General features: G+C 34.5%; 4 protein-coding genes across 4 annotated transcripts; 2 read left to right on the top strand and 2 right to left on the bottom strand.

Annotated features, from left to right (window-relative positions):
- Window positions 1–386: 386 nt before the first annotated feature.
- On the top strand, window positions 387–3,888 carry LOC145092252 (UDP-Glycosyltransferase superfamily protein). Its single transcript, XM_079030182.1, has 4 exons — window positions 387–993; window positions 1,627–3,095; window positions 3,171–3,292; window positions 3,698–3,888. Exons 1-2 carry the CDS (start codon window positions 510–512, stop codon window positions 2,523–2,525), a joined length of 1,383 nt encoding a protein of 460 aa, XP_078886308.1. The 5' UTR covers window positions 387–509; the 3' UTR covers window positions 2,526–3,095; window positions 3,171–3,292; window positions 3,698–3,888.
- A 238-nt stretch (window positions 3,889–4,126) lies between these two features.
- LOC145092253 (reticulon-like protein B17) lies at window positions 4,127–5,972 on the bottom strand. Its single transcript, XM_079030183.1, has 6 exons — window positions 5,349–5,972; window positions 5,100–5,256; window positions 4,814–5,024; window positions 4,665–4,734; window positions 4,398–4,586; window positions 4,127–4,307 (listed from the first exon to the last, which is right to left on the bottom strand). Exons 1-6 carry the CDS (start codon window positions 5,821–5,823, stop codon window positions 4,195–4,197), a joined length of 1,215 nt encoding a protein of 404 aa, XP_078886309.1. The 5' UTR covers window positions 5,824–5,972; the 3' UTR covers window positions 4,127–4,194.
- Window positions 5,973–7,381: 1,409 nt separating this feature from the next.
- LOC145095241 (uncharacterized) lies at window positions 7,382–8,179 on the top strand. The gene has a single exon (XM_079033155.1). It carries the CDS (start codon window positions 7,382–7,384, stop codon window positions 8,177–8,179), a length of 798 nt encoding a protein of 265 aa, XP_078889281.1.
- Window positions 8,180–11,798: 3,619 nt separating this feature from the next.
- On the bottom strand, window positions 11,799–13,796 carry LOC145092254 (nicotianamine aminotransferase 1-like). Its single transcript, XM_079030184.1, has 6 exons — window positions 13,389–13,796; window positions 12,909–13,248; window positions 12,622–12,840; window positions 12,323–12,538; window positions 12,141–12,234; window positions 11,799–12,058 (listed from the first exon to the last, which is right to left on the bottom strand). The coding sequence occupies exons 1-6, from the start codon at window positions 13,649–13,651 to the stop codon at window positions 11,940–11,942; spliced, it is 1,251 nt and encodes a 416-aa protein (XP_078886310.1). The 5' UTR covers window positions 13,652–13,796; the 3' UTR covers window positions 11,799–11,939.
- Between the last annotated feature and the right edge of the window lie 10,322 nt (window positions 13,797–24,118).

Consider the following 24,118-nt stretch of genomic DNA (forward strand, 5'->3'; position numbering starts at 1 on the left):
TATAACTGTACAACATCAAATTTGCTATTAACTGCATGATTGCATCAACCAATTTAGATATAAAATATATATGATTACTCTGGTGCCCATATGCATCTGCACACCAGAATTGACTCAATTTCCAGTGTGGTTCATTCAAATATTACCAAACTCCACATAAAAATAAAAAGTTTGGCTAAAGTTGGTAGCAGGCATCGTGTTTCACTTCACACCGCAGAGTATTTGCTTATTAACATTTAATATCCACATTCGTATCACGTGGGATTCAATTACTACTATTTAATGTGTTACTCCAAGCTTAGTATATGCGACAAATTAAAACCGATCAACTAGCATCGTTAAACTAGTCTTTACCATGCATGTTCAGAATATTGAAATAATATTATGATTTACGGCTTGAACTCGTCAAACAACCATTAACATAACATTACTTTACGAACTCGTTTAACATTGTTCACAAACAAGAGTCCTCCTCTTCCTCATTTATATAAATTCCTTCAAGAGGATCGATGAAAATCAATAACCAGGACGTTTTCATGAAGAAGCCTACAGTCATCATGGTGCCCTATCCAGCACAAGGTCATGTGACACCCATGCTTAACCTGGCCTGCGCCTTGAGCCGCCATGGATTTTCTCCGGTGGTTGTAACACCGGAGTTCATTCACAACACCATTGCTCACAAAAACGCCGGCATCACCTGCAAGTCCATCCCCGACGGTTTGGAGGAGGAGACACCACGTGATTTCTTCTCCATTGAGTTTGCAATGGAGAACAACATGCCGGAGCATTTGGAAGGCTTGGTTCGTGAACTTAATGGTGGAGATGGTGGCGGAGTTGCATTCATGATTGTGGATTTATTGGCGTCATGGGCATTGAAAGTTGGCGGCGATTGTGGTGTTCCGGTGGTCGGATATTGGCCGGTTATGTTTGCTGCTTACCAGCTGATTGCTGCTATCCCGGAAATGCTATCTCTGGGAATCATCTCGGAAACTGGTAACAATTATTTAAAGCAATGTACATTCCAAAGAGATTAGAAAATCCTTCACTTTTATAATTTTATAAATTATACATTTTAACAAAATTTAGATTTGCATACATATATTTATAATCAAATTTCATCATGTTCATTTTCAATCATATTAATTAATATAAATTAACATTTTGTAAGAAAAATACATGGAAAATAATAAAGTTATGAATATTTTTTATTATCTTGTAGTTGTTATTGACGATTTGTATGTAAGTCGATGAAAGTTAATAGAAAACATTGTAATTCATATACTTTTGATTGTACATACATGATACATGTCATTGACAAAAACTTTTATTTAACATGCATATTATTACTGTATCTAGTTTATATTTGAAAATCAAATATTTTATAAAGAAGAATATTAGTAGTTTATGATTTAGTTTAGAGACTTTTGAAAACAAAGTTGAAAGTAAAATCAGTGTAGGTATCAACAAGTTAAATAGAATAATAGTTAAGTTTGAGAGACTTCAACATCAACTGCGGACATATAAATTCTTCTAAATTATTCTACTTTTTATCAAGTCCAACAGTTATGATATAAATCATGCATGCTTTATTTCAATATATGATAAATTGTGTTTAAAAACATGTAGGCATTCCACAAAATGAAGGTCCGATATACTTGGGATATGATCAACCTCCTTTAGGCACACAAGATTTACCATGGCTTATTGGAAATCTAGTTTCAAGAAAATCTAGATTCAAGTTTTGGACAAGAACATTGGCTAGAACAAGAACGCTTTCACAAATCCTCGTAAACAGCTTCCCCGAGGAACACCACATTGATACTGACTTACAAGATCAATCAATAAAATACCCAAATATCACTCCAATTGGACCATTGACACAACATACTCGTTATGGAAACCCTCGTTTTTCAAAAGAAGATATGAATTGTTTGGATTGGTTAGACCAACAAAGTGATCACTCTGTTGTCTACATCTCCTTTGGGACTTGGGTTAGCCCGATTGGTAAAGCAAAGGTGAGAAACCTAGCTATGGCTTTGGAATCATCCAAACATCCATTCATTTGGGTTCTAGGTTCAAAATGGCGCGAAGGGCTCCCAAAAAACTATGTGGAGCGAATGTGGAATCGAGGAAGAGTGGTCTCTTGGGCCCCACAAAGTGAAGTGTTACGACATAAAGGAGTTGGGTGTTATCTAACACATTGTGGATGGAACTCCACTATAGAGGCTATACAAAGCAAGGTGAGACTATTGTGTTATCCGATTGCAGGAGACCAATTTGTGAATTGTGACTACATTGTTAAGATTTGGCGAATTGGGATTAGAATGAACGATTTTGGCGAAGAAAATGTTCATAGAAGCTTAGAGAAGGTGATGGGTGATATAGAGATGGAGGAAAGGCTAGTTAAGATGAATCAAAGAGTATTCGGGACGAAAACTAGTTTAAGGGTGATTGCTAATTTGACAAATTTTGTTGATGATTATAGCAAAGTTACCAATGATCAAACTCTAACTAAAGAAAGCTAGGATGAAAGGTTGCATAAGGACAATTGTCATAAATTAGGTCATTTCTACTTTGTGTGGGGAATAATAAAGACGAGATCCATAAAATTGTCCATCTTCAATTTCGAAAATTCAAATTTAAGCAATGAATTCCTTTGTGTATTTGTAAAGATTGATATAACTTTGTTTTAAAACTCGAAACTTTTATGTAGTCTTTGGTGCCAAAATTTTGTTGACTGATATTAAGGGCTTATTATTATTATTATTTATTTATTTATTTATTTATTTATTTATTTTTTGAAATCCATGTATGAACTTTGACTTACAAAGAAGTCATGGTATATGGACATATGGTCATAGTGTAGGGGTTTAAGAGTCAATAATAAATAGTATACTGGCTGTTGATGCAAAGGGTCTGATCCCCAATCTCCGCCGATCAAGTTACAAGCATCAAATGGCCGGTGCTGCCGCTGCTAGGTTGTTTATACGGTCAACTTCTGCCCGTAACGCCGCCGCCAGTCGATTCTCCTCAGGCGCGAAAACCTCCCCCTTTCGCATTCAAACCACAAAACCTCTGTCTCATCGCATCTTCAGGTATAAGCACATATGTATACACATACGCATTACAAACATTTTCATTGCTTAATGGATTTCTTGGTAAATTTGAAGTTGCCCAGCTGAATTGAGCGTCTGTTTGGAAACGGTGCAACCTTTTCATGGAGTTACTGCTTCGGCTTTGATGACTTCCATGCTCACACTCTCTCGCCGGACTTGCGGTTGGATTCCTGAAGGTAAATCAAATCCCACCCTTTCCAGTGTTATCTTTACTCTTTCAAATGAATTGAAATTTGATGATAAAAGGTTCATTAGGGTACAATTTTATGAATGCGTGTAATCTGTAAACTGTAAATTTTCTCACCTGAGTTTCAGAAGTTGAACCATCTGTTTCACATCGCTGTAATTATATGCAAATGATGCGTTCATTTGGCAAATTCTTATAAGTGATTATATGATTTCAGCTTTTATTTCAAGATTGTTGGATTCATGGATTCGTAGTTGCTTTATGGTGTGGTGTTTCATTTTTGTTGTATCTGTAATTGGAAAACACAGGAATAAAAGTGAAAGGAAATTGGCAACTGAATTTGATATTTTCTTTTATAAATCTAACACTTGTCTGCTACTTTGACTTGTTATAGGTTCATAAGAAGATAGCAAAGAAATGTGAACCAGAATACCAGATTGATGCAATTTATGCTTCTGGTATACGAAATCATTAATGTCAAATGAGTCTTAATAGGATGCTAATTATGCTTTGTCTTAGTTATTTTCTGTAGTGAAACTCCTGAAATTAAGGTTGAAATTTTTATTGAAACTTCTTTTCGTTTTCTCTTGTGGATGTTCTTTTTATTTTGCACATTTTGTGTAATTGATGTTTAAAAGAAGAACATACATTTTATTAACTAATTTTCATAGTTCCAAATATACCCTATAGAATTGTCAACAATTCATTTTATTATATAGAAAGATATATGTTATTTTACATGTAATCCAAATCTCTATAGAATTGTCAACATATTGTCTTCCATCTAACTTTCTAGAACTATAAAACATGAAACGATTGAAACTAAAGCCATAAAACGATTCATTTTATTATATAGAAATATATATATTATTTTACATGTAATCCAAATCTCTATTCAACTTTCTTAGTTTCAACCAAAGTCAACGTCTTCTCTGGCTGTTGACCTTCCTCCTTCCATGGCAACTGTTGTCTGTAGCGTCTAAAGATCACCACACATATAAATGCTGCACACAAACACCCCCAATCAATCACATGGTATAACTTCGATTTTGAAACTCAAACAAATCAATAATAAGAGGATTCAACAAAATTACCTGCAAAAATGCGTGTTTTGATCGAAGTCAGATTCCAAAACACTGTAACCACTGATCCTGCAACTATTTTCTTATGAGAACAACCTCCCCATGCTTCCAGTATCCACCCTTTCACGCATTCACTTTTCTTGTGTATTTGAATCGAGTACAATGAGTACAGTTTTGGGCCAGTAAACCCAATGAAGAACCCTAAAAGATACAAAACGTAAGTTTTCACTGTTTCACCATTGATACATGAATCAAAATTCATCTGCAAAATGATCTTACCAAGTGCACAAAGTCTCTTCAATGTTACAATATGCCCGTAATCAGATCCAAGTAGTAAAAATGGTGCTACCTGAAACATGAAACACAATGAGCTTAGATCAATTGTGAAGTTAAATTGATTCCAAAAAACTTTAGGGCTATAGATTTACTTTAAGGGTCATCGATGGTTCGCCTGAGAACACCTCTCGAGCTTTTGAAATTACAAGGTTTAATGCAGGAAGTATAACCCTAGCAGCTTTTAGAATGTCGTCTTCTTTAAGCTTAAGCTTTCTCTTGTTTTCTGAACTTCGGGCAATGGAATTTGAGAAGAATGAAACGCCCAAACACAGAAGGCCCAGGTGAGATATCAAAGAAAGTGTGCTGAAAACGAAGATCAAATCAGTGAGATGTTGCAAAGTTTGTAAAATTCGAAAGGGGGAAAAGAGCTTGACTTACCTAAAGCTAATGCCTGTTGTGAAACATGAAGATAAGAAACAGAGTGAGCCGAATCCAAACCAGAGTGTTGATTTTGCGACATCATTCCACATTATCAAATCATTTATCAGGAATCCGATTCGATCGAAATTGTACCCGTAATCCTCATCGTTTCCTTCTGCAATAACAATACAATCAAGATGATAAGGAAATCAATAGAACGCTACATCATTTTCAGAAGTGAAGCAAGATAAATATGTTTTTTCTTACTTGGAGATGGAATGGAAGGGCAAGAAATCGATTTCTCCTTCTTCGATCTACCACTATGCCTCCTTTTCTTTGGTTTGTTGTTAACAACGATCGACTCATCAACAGCAATCAGATCTTTATCCTCTCGAATCTCCTCCGTTCGCCTCCTGGATCTTCTAGTGTTTCTGGGTGAACCGATATTAGCAAATCGGTTTTTGCAGCGGCGACGAGACCCATATAGGTCGGCGACCTCCTCGGAGACATCGAGTCTGGTTTTTGATCTCCTGGCGGGGGAAGGGGAAAGGAGGAGGAGGTCGTGAAGGGAGAGAGGGGTTTTGGGTTTTGGAGAAAGAGTGTTCTTAGGTGAGTAAGAGACTAAATCAAGAGAGAGAATCGGTGGTGGTTCTTGGCCGCTAGTTCGAGCCAAACGTGATGCCGATTTGGTGCGTGTTTGTGGGGCGGATTGCGGGGTGGTGTATGGTGGTGGTGAGTCCATTGAATTGTTTGAGTGGAAGAATTAGAAGAAAAGAGATGGTGTTGATAATGGGTTTTGATGTTGCAGGTATCCGTTGGAGGTATATATTTGAAAAATAAGGAGGGGGAAGGAGACGACAATGGGGTATGGGAGTTTGTGCAGTAGACATTAACGGTAGGAAACCTTTGACAAAAGTTGCCACTTTTGGGGTTGTGAGTCGTGGGGTATTATTATGTGTTGGCAAAGTGCTTTTCAAAGGTAACGTTTTATTTTCTTAAAAATGTCTTACAAAATGATCAAAATTTATTATAGATTTATAGTTTAACTATATGTTGATTTAGCTAAATAACTAAAAACATAGACAAACATTATTACATTTCATAATAGTCATCTATGTATTTGAAAAAAAAACGTGAGAATTATTATTCCATTGTTTTTATCAAGTTTACCATCACAAATGATCAACTTGTTAGGTTTATCATCGACACCCTCATTTAAGATGTGAGAAAAATATGGAACAACTTATTATAAGAACGAGTGATTGTTTTCTCCGACTCTTATAGTTCAACCTAAGAGCGGACAACCCTAAGGCCGGACAGAATGGATGCGGGGAAGCCTCGCGGGAAGCTTCCCGCCCGGCGGAACACCGCACCGTCGGTGCGGGGAAGGGTGGCGCGGGAACGGGTGAGGGGAGGCTCTCCCGCGTTCTCTCTTCGTCAATGACTGGCCAATATTTTTTTTTTCTTTTTTCCCTTAAACTAGCCGTTGGTTAATAGTTTTAAAAAAATCTTTTTTTTACTAACGGGTATATGCATTTAAGACCCATTTTTTTTGTTTTTCTTTTTTTAACTTTTTAAACACCTATAAATACCCAACTATTTACCTTCAATCCACATCCAAAAAAACCTCTATTCCCTCAATTTTCTTCTCTCCAAAAAATATTAGTCAAAATGTCATCATCTTCATCATTCGATACGACGACTGTAGAGGAGACTGAGTTTATTGGTTCCGTCATGGCGAAAACGGTTGCATACTATCAAAACCGACTAGGCGAAACATCACGTGCACGATCTAAACCAAGAAAGTCGCGGTTGTGTACCAATCACGAAGCCAGACACGATCGTCTTATAGAAGATTATTTTGCAAATGACGCCATCTACGTTGTAAAGTTTCGACGTCGATTCCGGATGAGGAATGAATTATTCTTACGTATTGTTGGCGATTTGGAAGGCCACTTTGCATATTTCCTATGAAAAATGGATGCAAGGCGGATAAAAGGTTTCTCTCCCGTTCAAAAATGCACGACTGCAATTCGTCAGCTAGCATACGACATGAGCGCAGACAAATGGGACGAGTCTTTTAGGATGTCAGAGCGTACCGTGCGTGAGTGTGTGTACAAGTTTTGCAAAGCGATTTGTTTGGTTTATGGGCAACGATATTTGTGCAAACCAACTATCAACGATATCCACCAATTGTGCACGGTGCATGAAGGCAAACATGATTCCCTGGAATGCTAGGTAGTATCGATTGTATGCATTGGAGTTGGTCATTATGCCCCAACACATGGCGTGGTCAGTACATGAGAGGCGACCACAAAGAGCCGATGATCATTCTAGAGGCTATCGCATCACATGATATTTGGATATGGCATGCATTCTTTGGTTCAGCTGGTGCAAACAATGACATCAATGTGCTAGACCAATCGCCGGTATTCAACGATATGTACCTTGGAAAGTCGCACGATGTACCTTTTCAAGCAAATGGGGTAGCATATAAGTGTGGATACTATCTTACTGACGTTATATATCCTCCCTTGTCTGTTTTTGTGAAATCGTTTACATGTCCTAACGACCCGAAAAGGAAAAAGTTTAAAGAGGCGCAAGATTCAGCTAGGAAGGATGTAGAGCGAACATTTGGTGTACTTAAGAAATGTTGGCAAGTACTAACGGTCGGGGCAAGGTCATATGAAGTGAAAAGGTTACAACATGTAATGTATGCATGTATCATATTGCATAATATGATTCTTGAAGACGAAGGAAGAGCGATATGCCGATACAACGAAAATGAAGTTTTGCCAAATGTCAAAGGAGTAGGCGTTGGTTCACAAGAGTATAGGGTGAATAGAAGAGAAGTACACAATCGCGACATTCATTACGCCCTTCGTGCTAATTTGGTGGAGCACATTTATAGGGCTTATATTCAGCCCCCGTTAGAGTTTTCTCACGACGATTTGTTTGACGAATTAGACGAGGATTCTGATATATGTTCGTCGAGAGTGACGATTCCGACGACGAGAGTGACACTGAGGAGAATGATGAAGACGATCGAGGCGATGACGAGGACGATGATTCCGAGTGACGTATTTTGGTTTATATAAAATTAGGATATTAATTATGCTTTCTATGTTGTGAGTTTGATTTTTTGTTTGGTTTTTTTTTCTACTTATTTAAATATTAGGTTTAATGTAATTTTATTTTAATTAATGAAATGCTTTTTATTTTTAATTAAATTTTATGTTTAATATTAATTTAAAAATTATAAATCATAAAAAAAATTTTATTTAAAAAAAAAGTACGGGAAGCCCTTCCCACTCATTCCTTGGATTTTAGGTGAGAGAAAGAAAAATAAGGGAAATGAGGATATGGCCCACAAAAAGTGAGGGAAACTTCCCTTTTATACCCTCCAGTCTAAGGATGTGGAGGGAGTGTGACTGCACAAGCAGTGACGGAGCTTGAAGTTTTGACTTGGGGGCCGCAAGTATAATGTGAATAAAAATTAGAAAACAGGGGGGGGGGGGGGCAAAGTCAAATTTTATAGTTTTAGGCTTAATATGTAAAATGTTTAATAGTAGATGACTAATTCTAAAAAAAACAGGGGGCCCACAGCCCGCCCCCTAACCCTAACGAAGCTCCGTCAATGTACACAAGGCCTCAAAAAATTTAGGCCTCGAAGATTGGCTCATTTACCTAAATTTTCTGTAAAATATATATAGTCCTTATTACTCTCTAAAAGAATATTTATGAAGAGGGGAGACTCTAACATATATAGTCACTTATATAATCGTGACGTACCGATATGAAATAACTAAGGTGCTATTTGTTTTTTGAAATAAACCTTTTCAGACTTCTTATTGCTGCGCGGCGCAGCACACACGCAACACTTTTTATCTTGCAACTGTTTGTTTTTCAGAAGTCTTCAGATTAAAAAACCTCTACGCATGTTCTTCTTGGCTCAGCACTTATTTTGCCTCTTCCAACCTCTTTTTTTTCTTGCTAAATTATTGATTATATATTGCTGAAATGTTATTTCACATTTTTTTTCGTTTTTTTTATTCTTGTTGATTTTTTTTATATTGAATAATAATAATTTGTTGATGAAATATCATTATTTTATGCTAAAATATATTTATTTTTTTGTTAAAATATAATTATTTTTTGCTGAAATATCATAATTTCTTGCCGAAAAGTCATACATTGTTACATTTTCGGTATTTAAAAACTATTATCGGATTATAAAATCAGTTTTTTTTTTTTTTTTTTTTTTTTTTTTTTTTTTTTTTTTTAATGTCCGCAACAGCATGCAGATGTTAAAAAACAAACACGTTTCTTATTACAGTCTGAAGTCGTTTGATCCACCACTTTTACTGTAGAGGGTTACAGAGGTGGTCCGTAGACTTTATGGATTTTTGTTTAAAAAAAACAAACACCACCTAACACTTTCTCGCAGAATCAGAGGCTCAATGTGGATAGACAGAGATGTGTTGAGTTACGGGGTGCGAGACGTAGACTCTGATACTAGGCCTGTCGAAAAAACCCGAAACCCGTTCTACCCACCCGACCCGTTCCGAATTTGGGTAGAATGGGTCGGGTAGAACGAGTAACGGGTATGAACATTCGGGTAATTTTCGGGTATACCCAAATTCGTTTTTTAAATAATATCAAATATACAATGCAGTCACGTACGCACACTTCAAATAAAACAAAACCCTTCGTTTCCTTCTTATGAACGACAGCTCGACAGTCGACGCAAACTTGCAAAGGGAATACGACGCTAAAGCTGAAGTCCTGAACCGTCATCACAATTCTCAGTTTCTCACTATTGCACGGAATGAAATTAAAAATGTACATAACATATTATAATGATTTGTATTGTTATTATATATGTACTTGTTAATTGTACGGAGTATTTTCCTACCCGATTCTTTATTAAACCAACCAACATGTAAAAATAAAAAATAAAGAAAAAAAATTATCAGTGTCATTTAAGAAATTTTCGGGTATACCCGATAATTACCCGACCCGATGTCAAACCCGAAAAACCGAATTACAATATAGGTCGGGTATCGGGTATTATTTTCTTAAGGAAATACCCGTTCTACCCGAAACTCGAAAATTTTACTCGTTCGACACCCCTATCTGATACCATGTAATAGGGATGAACGTTTGGACTGAAAACCCGAACCGAATTAGGACCAAATTAATTATACTGTTCGGTTCTAGGGTATGTCAGATTACCCGAATAACGCTTTAATAGGGTGAAAAGGACCTACCTGAAAATTGATTAGTCACTTGATCCGTTGTTAGCAGCTTGTAGTTTATTCTTTGCTTATCAAAATGTTTTTTTTTTTTGAAACCCCAAAACAATTTATTAATCTTGAAATTGGTAAAAAATATTTGCGACAAATTGATTGTTGCAAACAAACAAAGCTTACTCAAATGTCAGTAATTAAACTGCTAAAACTAAGAAACAATTTATAAATGTAGAAGTAATTAAGCAGTCGATATAATGATGAAACACTCTACTAACAATTGAAATTGATTGTAAATGAAATTTTTTAAAATTCAATCAAGAAACAATTTATATATGTAGAAGTAAATACTGAAAGATGGTCACCGTGTAATATTAATTTCATTTTTTATCCTTTTTTTTTTTGTGTGATGAGCCCTTGTTTTAATAGGAGTAATGTAAGAAAAACATAATCCTGTATTGTTCTTTGGTTTGTGCTGAAATATTTTTTTCTTTTTGTTATTTTTGGTCCTAAACATTTATTTTCTTAATTTTATGTTTATATTGCTTTTCATATTTATTGAATTATTACTAAATATCATGATCATTATGCAATGGAGGTGGCAAAGGAAAACAACCAATTAATATTTCTAAAAGTTAATTTGTATTTGAATATTGTTATTTATGAAAAAACTTAAGATTCATATTTTAATTTGGATGTTTAATGTTTAAATATGAATTATGGATTTTTAGGATATGAATTATCAATGTTTAATATTTTTTTTTCTTGAATTAGATATAGTATTTTTTTTATTTTGGTTATTCATGTCATTTCAATTTAAAAGAATAGTATGCATGTTATTTCGGTCATTTCGGGTTAATAAATGAACCGAAAACCGTATTATCTGAACCGAACCAGTCTCATATTAGTATAATCGGTCCGGATTTCGATTCCAACTTTTCATCCAATTCGAGTTTCGGATTATTCGGATCTCGTCCGGTTCGGGTCGGTTCCCGTCCGAAGCACATCCCTACCATGTAATATATATGTAGAGTCCTTGATTACTTTCCAAAAGAGTCATTATGGAAATGGAGAAAAATGAGGCACCAACATATATAGTCATTTATACAATCGTGTCGCACCGATGTGAGATATAATAACATTAATATCTAATTATATAAAACACGTATTTAATTTAGTTCATAAGAGTAGGGTAGATGAATTGGCATAGACATCTTCAGTCGGTTTCAATTCCCTAAATTCAAATCAAAGCTTTGTTTCTTTTTCAAATTTTATTTTTGATACCCTATATTTGAATAAGAAATTTTTAGTTTACTTATAATATTTCATCATTCTTATCTTTTCAAAAATCATACCAACTTCCACGACTCTTTTAGATACGGTTAAAACTTAGCATATTTTATTCCTATCTAATCAGTTCCATTCCAAATGGATTCTAGCATTGGTAAATAAATAATAAAAAAAAACGGATTGAAACTATTTTTTTTATTGACTAATATATCTTAGTTATCATCATTGTACAACTAGTGAGAAGCTAATTCATATCACTAATTTTTATTATTTATAGTACACCCATGTATTTTGTTTGGACTATGATAACATAAAATCTCTATTTCTTGATTGCATGCCTCAGGCAAAATGCTTTAATCCTTTCAAGCCCATCTTCAAGAGCCGATGGCTCAATAGCAAACGTTACACGCACCCAATTCTTCATTCTCAACACAAAACCTGCAAAACATTTTTAAAAAAAATACTCTTAAAAAAGGCATCTCAACATAAACCTAAATCAATCAAAATAAATTATAATCACCAGGCAGAAGGATAACAGACTCCTCTTTAGCAAGCTTTGAACAAAACTCCATATCATCTTTTATACCTTCCAACTTTGACAAGTCTAACTTAACCTGAAACAAATATCTGTGAATTCCAATAACGTCTAAAAAGATTAAACATTTTAACTATAATTTTTTTTTTTTTACAAATTTTATATACCATCAGAAAGAGAGACCCTTGAGGCTTTTGTAAACATGTAAAACATGAAATGTCTTTCAAACATTCATAACACATCTCAGCGTCTTTCCTCAGTATGTCAATAGTCTTCACAAAAAAATCATCACTTGTCTTTTCAAGAATTTGAGGAACAGCAGCCTGTATGAATGTTGCAGCTTCTGAATTTGTATTAAGAGACCTCTTTATGCACTCAACAAACTGAAGGAAAAGTATAAATTTCAGGATAATATTAAACATGTATAACTAATTTATATATTCTATTACAAAAATTTTAAAAATACCCCATATCCGTTAAAAACGCCATCAGGGTCGTTTCTTGCTATCCAACCAAGCCTCCACCCAGGAATTAACCACCTCTTTGATAAAGATCCAAGGGTTAAAACAGGAACAACAGACCCAAAAACCCCCATTGGCACAAATGGCTTGCTTCCAAAAGTCAAATGTGCATAAGCTTCATCTGATATCACTAATATTCCCAGCCTTCTTGCAGTCTCAGCGATCTTTAAAAAAAGTAAATAATTCAAAATATGATAAGAAAGAAATAGATGAAAGAAAAAGAAGAAGAAACCTTTTGAAGATGATGATGTGAGAATATATTGCCACAAGGGTTCCCGGGATTGATAATGACCATGGCAACAGTTTTATCATCTGCCATTGTTTCAAGTCCATTCAAGTCAACCTCCCAATCTTTTTCTTGAACAAGGTCAAAATGGCGGACTTCAATCTGATTAAGAATGGCTAGAGCTTCATAAGCTGGGTAGCCAGGTTTAGGAAGAAGAATATTTGCACCTGGTTTTCTTAATGAAGATAATACTACTTCAATTGCTTGTTTAGCACCGAGTGTTACATAAACATCATCCGGAGATAGTTTATAAGGGAGGTTGCGAGAAAGGAACTCGGCTATGGACCTGTTAATTTTAATCAAAACATTCAATAAATCGGCGATTCAAAGGTCAAATTCCCCGGAGAACAAACATTTGAACGCAGATTAGGTATCGATTTCGATTTTGAATTAAGGTAGGAAGAAAGGGATAGCACTAATTAATACCTTCTTGCTTGAAGAACTCCGCCTTTGGGTGCATAGCCGTTGAAGTTAGCAGAGCGCAGAGCATCGACTACTGCATCTTCTGCTACTTGAGTTGTGCGGAAGCATGGAAATGACGAAGGATCTCCATGGCCGAGAGGTATAATGGGCCTTTCATCACTTGGGTTTACGTTTGTCTTGACATCATCAAGAACAAGTTTGATTGAAAACGCTGATGCAGTCTTCAATTTGCTATTCTCTCTGAATTTCCACTCTTTCATTGCCATCTTCTGAAAGAAGTTGAAGCACGTAACTTAAGGATCAATTATTGGTGGATTATGTATTCATATATTCCGATTGAAATTCATGCGATGCGAGATGCGATGCTTTTCGACTTTGGTTTATTTTCTTACCACCTGTTTCTCACCTTCTCGGCAATCTAAAAGTATTAATTAATTTATAGTGTAAATTTATTTTGGATAATTACAAAAATTAACACTCACTGATTCACAGATATCAAGATATTCCTATCAAATCATATTTTACTTTAGATTAAATAATATCTGCTCGTTTAATTTTTAGTTTTGTTTAACTAAGAGATCCGTGTATTAAAAAAAAATTAAACATCAAATTAAAATATAAACAAAAGATATTTTTAATATATAAGTTTAAAATAAGAAATAAATAACGAAATATATTTATTACAATTTAATATTATATATATATGATATTTAATAATTTACAGATACAAGTATATGATTTAGTTTTAAAAATTAAAACGAATTAAAAATTGAAAAGTATATAATATTTATTTTAAAAATACCATAAAATGACAAGTCAAAACTAATGAGAGATTTACATGTGACAAAAAACCCCTTTATTTATTAAGAAAGATTGTTTTTAAGTTTTATAAAGTTATAAAATTTATTATTTTATTTTTATCAAAATAATCGTATAAACGGGTTTGTATATTTATTTTGGCTGTCTAAGATTGATTGATTCTTTTTCTTTACCGCTGTTCAAAAGTTATTAAATTTTTTGGATTATAGTTGCTAAATTTTTGGAATTGTGTTTTTTTAATCATCCATATTTTTTATCCATTTTTTCCATAGAGTTTTCAAGTCCAAGTTGCCGATCCGGCGTTTCTCAAAATTTTACAACCCAACCACGAAATCCAAGTGAAGAGAGCCACAAAATAATAGTAGTACATCCTAAAGATTCTTCTAAATATGTTGTCCACTTCAAGTTACCATAAATTATACTCGTTCCGTCCTAAAATTATTGTCTATATAAAAAATAGATATAGATTAAGAAAACATTAATTATAATTAACTTTATACAATAAAATAAAATGACAGTTTTGTTTTTACTTTGTATTTAATATTCCATTAAATGCTTAGTTTGCTAAGTAATAATGAGGAAATATTTTGATAAAAATATAATTTATTTTTAAATATGGCTTTCAAATTAAGTTCCGAATTAGTGGATGCTGCCAAAAGGAGTGGCGATGCCATACGCAAAAGGGAAGAGACTCATAAAATGGCAGAGTCAAATAGAACTTTTGCACATTTTCGTTAATCCGTGAACAGGATCTATACATCTCGATCAGAAAAGAATCAAGAGAAAAAGAAAGAATCGGAATTGATCGATATATTTCTCGAAACAAACGAAAAGGAAACGAAAGATGAAACATAAATCATGGATCAACTAAGCCTTCTCGGAGTCTCGGGGACTTTCTTAAGAATAAGAAAGAAGAACCTCATGTAAATACCATGGAATAAGGTTTGATCCTATTCATGGAGATTCCATAAATATTCCATTCTAAAATGGAAACAATTGGGATTTTTTTAGAAATTGGATGCAGTTACTAATTCATGATCTGACATGTACAGAATGAAAACTTCATTCTCGATTCTACGAGAATTTTTATGAAAGCCTTTCATTTGCTTCTCTTCGATAGAAGTTTGATGTTCCCAGAATGTATCCTAATTTTTGGCCTAATTCTTCTTCTAATGATCGATTCAACCTCTGATAAAAAAGATATACCTTGGTTACATTTCATCTCTTCAACAAGTTTAGTAATGAGCATTAAGTTATTAGATTATAACATGTCAAAATCATGGTTAATATTTTATAATGGTTATGTATAAATAAAATTTAAAATAATTAGAAAAAGTAAATTTTTTTATTTAATTCATAATTAACAAACAAATTATAAAATATAGCAGATGTGCAAACAAAAAAATAAAAAATGTTTCTTGAAATAGCATGTAAGATGATGTCGTAAATTAATGATAATGGTAAATTTAGGATAAGATTTATGCTTGAAATTTGAATTTTTTTGAAATCTAGATGCAAGATTAGAAGATTGTAATTAATTTAGGACATGAAGAAAAAATCTATTTATATAAACAAAATGTATTTGTATAAACAAAACAAAACTTTATTATTATTATTATTATTATTATTATTATTATTATTATTATTATTATTATTATTATTATTATCCACATTATGTCAATAACAGTGCATAAAAAATGTATAATTAGGTTTAAGAAATTTATTTATTTTATTGTATCCATAGAATAAAATAAACAATATTGTGGAACCAAAAGTCAATATTGAATTATTCGTTAATTTGTAGGTGGAGTCGGTTCAAGGACATAACATCCTATTTTCAATATTACAACTAAAAAACAAATATCGATTTGAGTATTTAGATTTATATTTTTGAAAGACACCCTTCATGTCATGTTTATATATTCTATTTTCTTTTAAAATTATTAAATAAAAGTATTCGTTTTTTTTATTATCACAAATATATTGAACATCAAAAATTTGTAATTTTAACCACCAATAAGAGGGGTGTACACTAACTTGAAATACTTCATTTGAAATGACTACATTGATAGATATGGCATACAAGCATTTTAAATCTTAACCATGCTATAAATATAACATCCTAAGCAATCAACACTCGGTTACATTGTTGATGTTTGACTCCTTTAAATGGCACTTGAAAGTATTTTACTACTCATTTTTGGTTTATAAGGCACCAATTGGAGATGCTATTCTTTAGCATTTTGGCTGCTAAAAAGAACATAAAGTAGGTTTCTGTAAAGAGCTTTTATGGGTTGCCAACTACTTAACCAACAAGTGTTAAAACTTTGATGGTTTTTTCATGCTGCAAAACAGCATTTTGGCTATGGAAAATGGACACCAGATGGAAAAAAAAAATCAACAATTAGGTGCATTTTAATCAATTAAAGTTGGCTCCTGCTTCTAATTTTATTTTAGCCCCCTTTTTGTTGTTTTATGGTGCTAAATCGGAATCTGATTGTAGGATGTCAGTGAAGGAGGTTAGGAACATCGAGCTGAAATTAAATATGGACCATTTAAAGTTATTGTTAGTTTCTACTATATAATTATTGAATTTTTTCCCTTTTTTAATGATGTTTTCTTATTAAACCATTGTACTTTCAAAGTAAACTGCTTAAATAAGGAAAAAAAATAAAAATGAAGTAAAATTAATTAAAAAAACAGAAGTTAAAAAATAAAAAATGGGTCTTTCTAAGAAAAAACATGAGAGCTTCTAGTCTAATCTTTGATGCACAGAAGCCTCAAGCTGTAAGAATAACGAAAATTCTATATCATTTTTAGAGAAATCACATGCTTGTTTGACTAATTATAACAATACATTTCAAAGTAGAATACTAAAATAGAAAATAGTGAAAGTAGGATGTATAACAAATAAATTAAAGAAGATTGTAGAAGAGATAACATGAGATGAACAAGGTACTAATACGATTAAGTATGACCATATCATCTGCTTTATCAATAATTGGTATCATAATCTTGGATTTTGGCCACTTAAAATTACATGTTACGCCAATAAACTATTGATACACCAACAATATTTAAGATCTAACCAAAGAAAAGTCCAAAATCTTTTAGTGGGCGTTTCTTTAATGAACAAAAAGGATAAAATAATTCTTATAGGTGAATATTTTTGTTGAATAGTGTACATACATGATAAACATGTACTTCATGACCTAGAATGTATATTGTTTTGCCCCCTTACTACATCCCACACCTATAGAAAGGCTCATCTTATATGAAGTTGTATGTTTATGTCAATAGAAAACTAAGTATAAAGAAAGAATAAAATCATTAATTATTCACTTGGTCATCTATTTCTCTCTCATTACAGGGTTACCATATACATAAGTCGACATTGAAGCTTCTAAAAACTTCTGTTCATCAGAGCCTGTAATACATATAATGTAAAACTGTCATAAGAAAAGAACAATAGGTGACAACTAGTTGAGATGACAATTTTAAGTAAAGTATAAACACTTTTCTGGGAACAAATTCTGCAAAACTTTTCTTTAAAAAGTTACTCTGATTTGAAAATAAAGTATAAACAAATCAATCTTTTCTGGCCGTGAAAATGGGGATGTCACAACACTATATGAAATATCTTTTAGATCGTATGTCCTTTGGGAAGAACGATTTAAAATGTCATTTTTTCTAGAAACATTTTGTGGACCCTCCTTGGTTGATTAAACCCGGTTGGTCTTTTTTTTATAGGATCAACAACAGGAATACTATAAGGCCCAACCTTTTAGGCTAAACGGGTAGGTGGCATGGTGCTAATGTGGCGCTCTACCTTAATTATCTTTCAATGTCTTCGAAGGTTGTTAACATAACACGAGGGATCGATTGTTTTTGGGTTTATAAGATGGACATCAGATCAGGGGCGGAGCCAGAATTTTAGATTGAGGGGGGCGCAATTAGCTTTCTTAATTTTATTTTTGAAGAGATCCTTGCAATTTTTGGAGTTGATTCATGTTTTATACCAGTCTTCACAAATCTTCAATTTTATCAAAACGATTCACTAAATTATCATTAGAAATCTTGCATAATGTAACAAAAAGTTAAACAATTAAAACACACATAAACTAAACAAACATTTATAAATAGATGGCCAACTACCAAACAATTTGGCTAATAAATGTTTGTAAAATTAAAAAGCTTTTAGGTTAAATCAATGTTGCAGAAAACGTTAGACGTTAGCTAGTCGATGGACTAGAGTCTAGGAATTAATCGGCTAGGCGGGGATTAATCGGAGGATTAATCGGGGACCATTAATTATTAAGAAAATTATTCAAAAATTTATAAATCTAACTTTAATCGTAAGAATATAAATAAATAAGCATAAAAGTTTAATAATAAGTTTAACAAGCACAACATTTATCATCCAATTAATAAGAAAAATTATTCAAATTTTAATATATCTTAAGAAAAGAAGTAAATTTGGGTATTTGTATATTTAAAAACATAGAAATTTTGAAAATTTTGGAGAAAAACTTTAAACTTTTTTATTATTTATTATTTTTTATATATTAGTTGAACATTGAAATACTATAAACTTTTGAAATTTTAAAAATTTTGGTTTAATATTTAAAATTTTGAAAATTTGAAAATTTGGCCAATTAGGCCGCCTAGGACCGATTAGAACTGTCTACTTCCGACTTTGACCTCCTTTGACCAAAACCGATTAAGCCTACCGATTAGCCTTAATCCTATTCGGTTGAAGATCGCCTAATGATTAATCTCTGACTAATTAGTCGCCTAGACCGATTTTTACAACACTAGGTTAAATACACAAGTAAAAAGAATTACAATTAATTTGAAATGACAATTTCAAGCTAATAAAGCACATCAATTCATAAAGTCATTTGAGGTGAAGGATATATCTAGGTGCAGGAATTTTTTTAAAAAACAAATAAAAAGAAGTATATTTATAAGAGGACAATCTAATAAATTAGCGACATACGACATTATTAATGTTATGGACATTGGGGAGTTTGAGAGCAACTCACAGTGAGTTGTTGAGAGAATAAGCTGCACAAAAGAGGAAAGAATAATCCGCACATCAGAGGCGGCCACCGACGACGGCGAGTGGTGACGGAGAATGACAACCGACTAGAGAAAGAGAGGAAAAAATCTGAAAGATTTAGGGATCAGATCAAAGCATGCATGTGACAATTCTCAGACAGTGAGTCTTAGACAGTGGAACAATAGACATGAATCATGAAAACGTGATTGGTGGCAATTTTTTCTAGGTTATGATTTTTTTAAAAGATCTATGAACTTGTAAACTCTCTTATGATTGAATTTCTTTAATTATTGAATTTATTTAATTATTTTGAGAACTTTTTGGCTAGGATTTCGAATTTTTGTGATAGATTTAAGAGGTTTAAATTGATTGGATTTTATTTTCTTTAACAGATTTTCTAAATAAAATGAATTAATTTCCTATTTTCATGGTCTACTCTTCAAAAAAACTATTAGTTTACTTTTCTTTTTCAAATGGAAATGGTTTTTAAATGTTTTATATTGTATGGACTATAGTGGGCTTTAGACAAGTTGGGGGTGGTTGAACACACACACGCCCCTATACTGTTTCCGCCACAGCATTAGATCCGAAGATTCCATGAAAAAAACATAATTTTAACTTATAAGTTTAAAACATGAAAAATATCTTTAATATTCAGTTTTCCGTTCAAAACCTATAAAAACTTCTAAATATTAGTCACCATATATATATATATATATATATATATATATATATATATATATATATATATATATATATATATATATAAACCGGTAAAGGGTAGAAGTCATACAGTGGTAAATTCAATTTTTTATAATTTTTGTTTATCTTTTAATTTAAAAAAAAATCAAGAGAGGGTGAGATCGGATTGGATCCCGATTCTACAATCCTATGATTTTACCCCAGATAATATATATATATATATATATATATATATATATATATAACATCCCGGAAATTTAGAAGCATAGTTGAAGGGCTAAAGTGTAATTAAGAAGGTCGAATTGGCGAGTCGAGTCGCGTTTCGGGTCGCATGTTAAGTGACCAACTCGGCGAGTCGCATAGGTGGACTAGGCGAGTTGGTGCTGTATGGAGAAAACCTTAATCCCGGGAGTTGTGCCCTATATAAAGAACATAACACCTCTTCCCCAGCCACTTTACCTTCACTTTGAGTTCCATAAACCCTAGATTCATGTGAGCTTTCCTTGGTGAGAGATTAGATCCTTGGAGGAGGGAATCTTGGAAGGAAATTGAAGAGCAAGAAGATTGGAGCAAGGGGCTTTGCAGAGATTTGGTTCATTCTTCAGTTGGAGCTTTCTTTTGAGGTAATAACCTATTGCTTAAGCTCCTTGATCCTTTGTTGCTTGAGTTTTGGGGCATTTCTAGAGTTATTTCGGGTTTGGAGGTTGGATCTGAGGTTGCTACCTCAGATTTGGACTTGAGATGGTCCAGAAGATCATAAAGTCCCTGTTCTTGAGTTGTGGGTGAAGCTTCCTTGTCCCAAACCCTAGCCTAGAGTGTATATGGCTTAGATCTCTTTGGATTCACGTAAATTTTGCCACTTTACGTGATGGGTGGCTTGTAGAAGAGTAGATCTATGGATTGGAGCCCCTGCATGGCTTGGAAAGCCTCTGTATGGATTGAGAACTTGAGGTACTCGACGAGTTACATGAGTGAACTCGGCGAGTTGGATGAAGATGGGCAGGAACTCGACGAGTTGGAAGAACAACTCGGCGAGTATGTTGAATGTTGCCTTAGACTCGGCGAGTCTGGTCGTGGAGTCCTAACCTTTTTGGGTTGAGCTGTGAATCAGTGAGTCGAGGGACGACTCGGTGAGTTGAGTGAGAAAGGACTCAGAGTTTGTTGGACTCGGCAAGTCTTGGGGCGACTCGGTGAGTTGAGTCGTGGATTGGGAGTTCTTAGTATAGGGACTCGACGAGTCAGTGGGTTGACTCGGCGAGTAGAGTCAGTTAGGAAAGTTGACTTTGACTGAGGACTTTGACTTTGACCAAGAGTTGACCAGTTGACTTCCAGGGGTATTTTGGTAATTGTTGGCATTTATGTTGAGTTCAGTGGTTTGGTGTTGGCTAGTGGTGGAGATTGTGTCAGTGGTCGGAGCAGCTCGGTCTTGTCTTTTCATTTAGCAGTTGTGAGATGAGTTATCTTCACTATATCTACAGGGTCTACGGCACCAAGGTCGGTATCCTAGTATATAGGATGATGATATGTTAGTGACCGGTTAGGTCGGTATCCTGGTTAGGATGATGTTATGTTATGTGATCTGCTAGATCGGTTTGATTGGATGTGAATTGTTATATGATTGAATGTTTATGTGCACATGGTTGTTGGACTGGGGTTGGGTTGAGGCGGGTACTGCTTTGTGCTGTAGGCCAACATACCTAGGGCGGACCGGTTATCCCGAAGGCCCAGTGAATGATTCGGATAGGCTGTAGGCCCCAAGAGGGTGGACCAGACGTGCCGAGGCTCGGAGAGTGGACCAGGCCGACTGAAGGCCCGGTGCGGGCGAACCAGTCATACTGTAGACTCAGAGAGTGGACCAGGTGGATTGAAGTCCCGGTGTGGGCGGACCAATCACACTGTAGACTCGATGTATATGGCTAGACTCGGAGGGTGGACCAGGTGTACTGAAGGCCGGTGAGGCGGACCAGTCACACAGTAGACCCGAAGTGCATGGCTGTTCTGTGTTCGGTTATGATATGGCATGTTATGTGTATGGTATATGTGGTTGGTATTTTGGGGGTATGTCACTAAGCTTTCGGGCTTACAATTGTGGTTTAAATGTTTCTGGTACTTCAGGAGACCGTGGCAAGGCAAAGACGTGATCGTACCGCTCCTCATGATTATGTCTTTATGATATGGTTCTGGGAAGACTCTGATAATAATTGTATTAAAAACCTTTTTGTAATAACTTAATGAAACTGGGTTGTTTTTTGAAAAGTTTAAATTGGTTGGAATTTTTAGAGCGTTACAATCTGGCTCAGTTTTCATACTTATGATCATACGATCCTACGATCAAGATGACGATTTTGACAACTTGGATGTCTTCCATGTCATGTGATGTTATTGTCTACATCATAGTGCGGTGTTGTAGATACAGAGCAGAAAGATGGCAAGAAAAAATTTGTCGTTCTCGCATGACTATGGACTTTGTTGCTAATGGAGATAATGCCTACCGCCAACAATAGAGGCCACGTTAGTTACCACCAGCAACCATCTCATCCACTTCAATCAACCTTACGTCACTATAAGAATGTATGACGACAACATCTATGCCGACGACACCGAGACAAATAATGCTATGTCGACGACTTCTCATCGGGATAGGGTTTACCAACTTAATTTGACTTGCGAACCTATGACGACGATTTGTCATTGCCATATATTTGGATGGAAGGAATAGTAATTTATGCGGTTTCTGAAAGCCTATATCAACGATATGTCGTCGATATAGGTTGCGTAAATTATCATTTCTATTTAATTATATTAAGTGGTGTAGAAAATAGAAATAACATTGTTTTCTCGGGAGCAATCTCGACAACATGACATCGAAATACAATGTGGCTATCCGCGTGGAACTCTGTCCTGACGACATGACGTCAACTTAAATAAGTTTTTATTTTTTTTATTTGTTAGATAATCAAACGACGTAGTATTCATTAAACCTATACTGACGATTTATCGTCGGCATAGGGTTTAACCTGAATGGGAGCATTAATCAATGCTTCAGTTACAACGGTGCATCCAAAGACGATTTCTCTCTCGATCTCTCAGCGATGAACGGAGAGAGAGAGAGAGAGAGAGAGAGAGCATCAGTCGATCAAGGCTAGAAAAAAGGTACATGTACTGACACTACAAGAAAAAAAGTAATTAGCAGCGACAAAAGTCACCGGTCAAGGCTAGAAACGTCGCCGATAAAGGCAATAGCGGCGACACGTCGCCTTTAAAAAGTCGTCGATACTGCTCTGTCGCTATTGCTCAGAATGTTGTCGGTAAAGATATTTGTCGCCATTAATGCTCTTGTCGCGGTAATACCCTATGTTGCCACTAATACCCTTGTCGCCGGTAAGTCCTTCTGTCACCAGTAATAATGTCGCGGATAATAATATTTTTAATTTTTTTTAGATCAATGTTTTATGGTGCAAAAAAACCGATACATAACGACATTAAATGCACCAATATGTAACCAAATTCACATACATATATCAAATGCCCACATATACATAAAATACACATACATTCACATACATATTATACACATATACATACACCAAATACAGATTTTCACATATATACACCAAATCGAAATACATATATCAAATACACATAAATTTTGCAATTAATCTCCAAAATCACAATGAATAGAACCTGTAGTGACTAGAAACTAACAATTGGTGCAGTAGTGGTGGTAATCATCGCCGGTGACAGCAACACACCTGACGGTAGCCTCGGTGACTGTGGAAGAAAAATATATGTTGAAACAATATTTTTGCAACTAATCACAAATACAAGTGAAAATCAACGGTAAAAGAGAAGGAAAATGAGAAATTAGGAAGAAAAACACGAACATCGGAGCAAATCGACAGCAGCAATGCCTAAATTAATGTCACAATGGAATCGTCGGAGATGTCGAAGTGGGGAGTTTCCAGTGGCCTAAAGATGTCGCCGATATGTCTTCTAGCCTTCGGGAAAGGCCGATTAAGCGAAAGTCGTCGGAGGAAAAAGGAAAAAAATGCACAGAAATGAGAGCTGAAAGTAGAAAGAGGAAGTGTTATCTGCGTCAATCTTTAGCGATGACAATCAATAGCGGCGACACTTAAATCTTTAGCGGCAA

The sequence above is a fragment of the Lactuca serriola genome, chromosome 3, assembly GCF_051521515.1.
Source record: "Lactuca serriola cultivar US96UC23 chromosome 3, Lser_US96UC23_V15, whole genome shotgun sequence".
Taxonomy (NCBI): domain Eukaryota; kingdom Viridiplantae; phylum Streptophyta; class Magnoliopsida; order Asterales; family Asteraceae; genus Lactuca; species Lactuca serriola.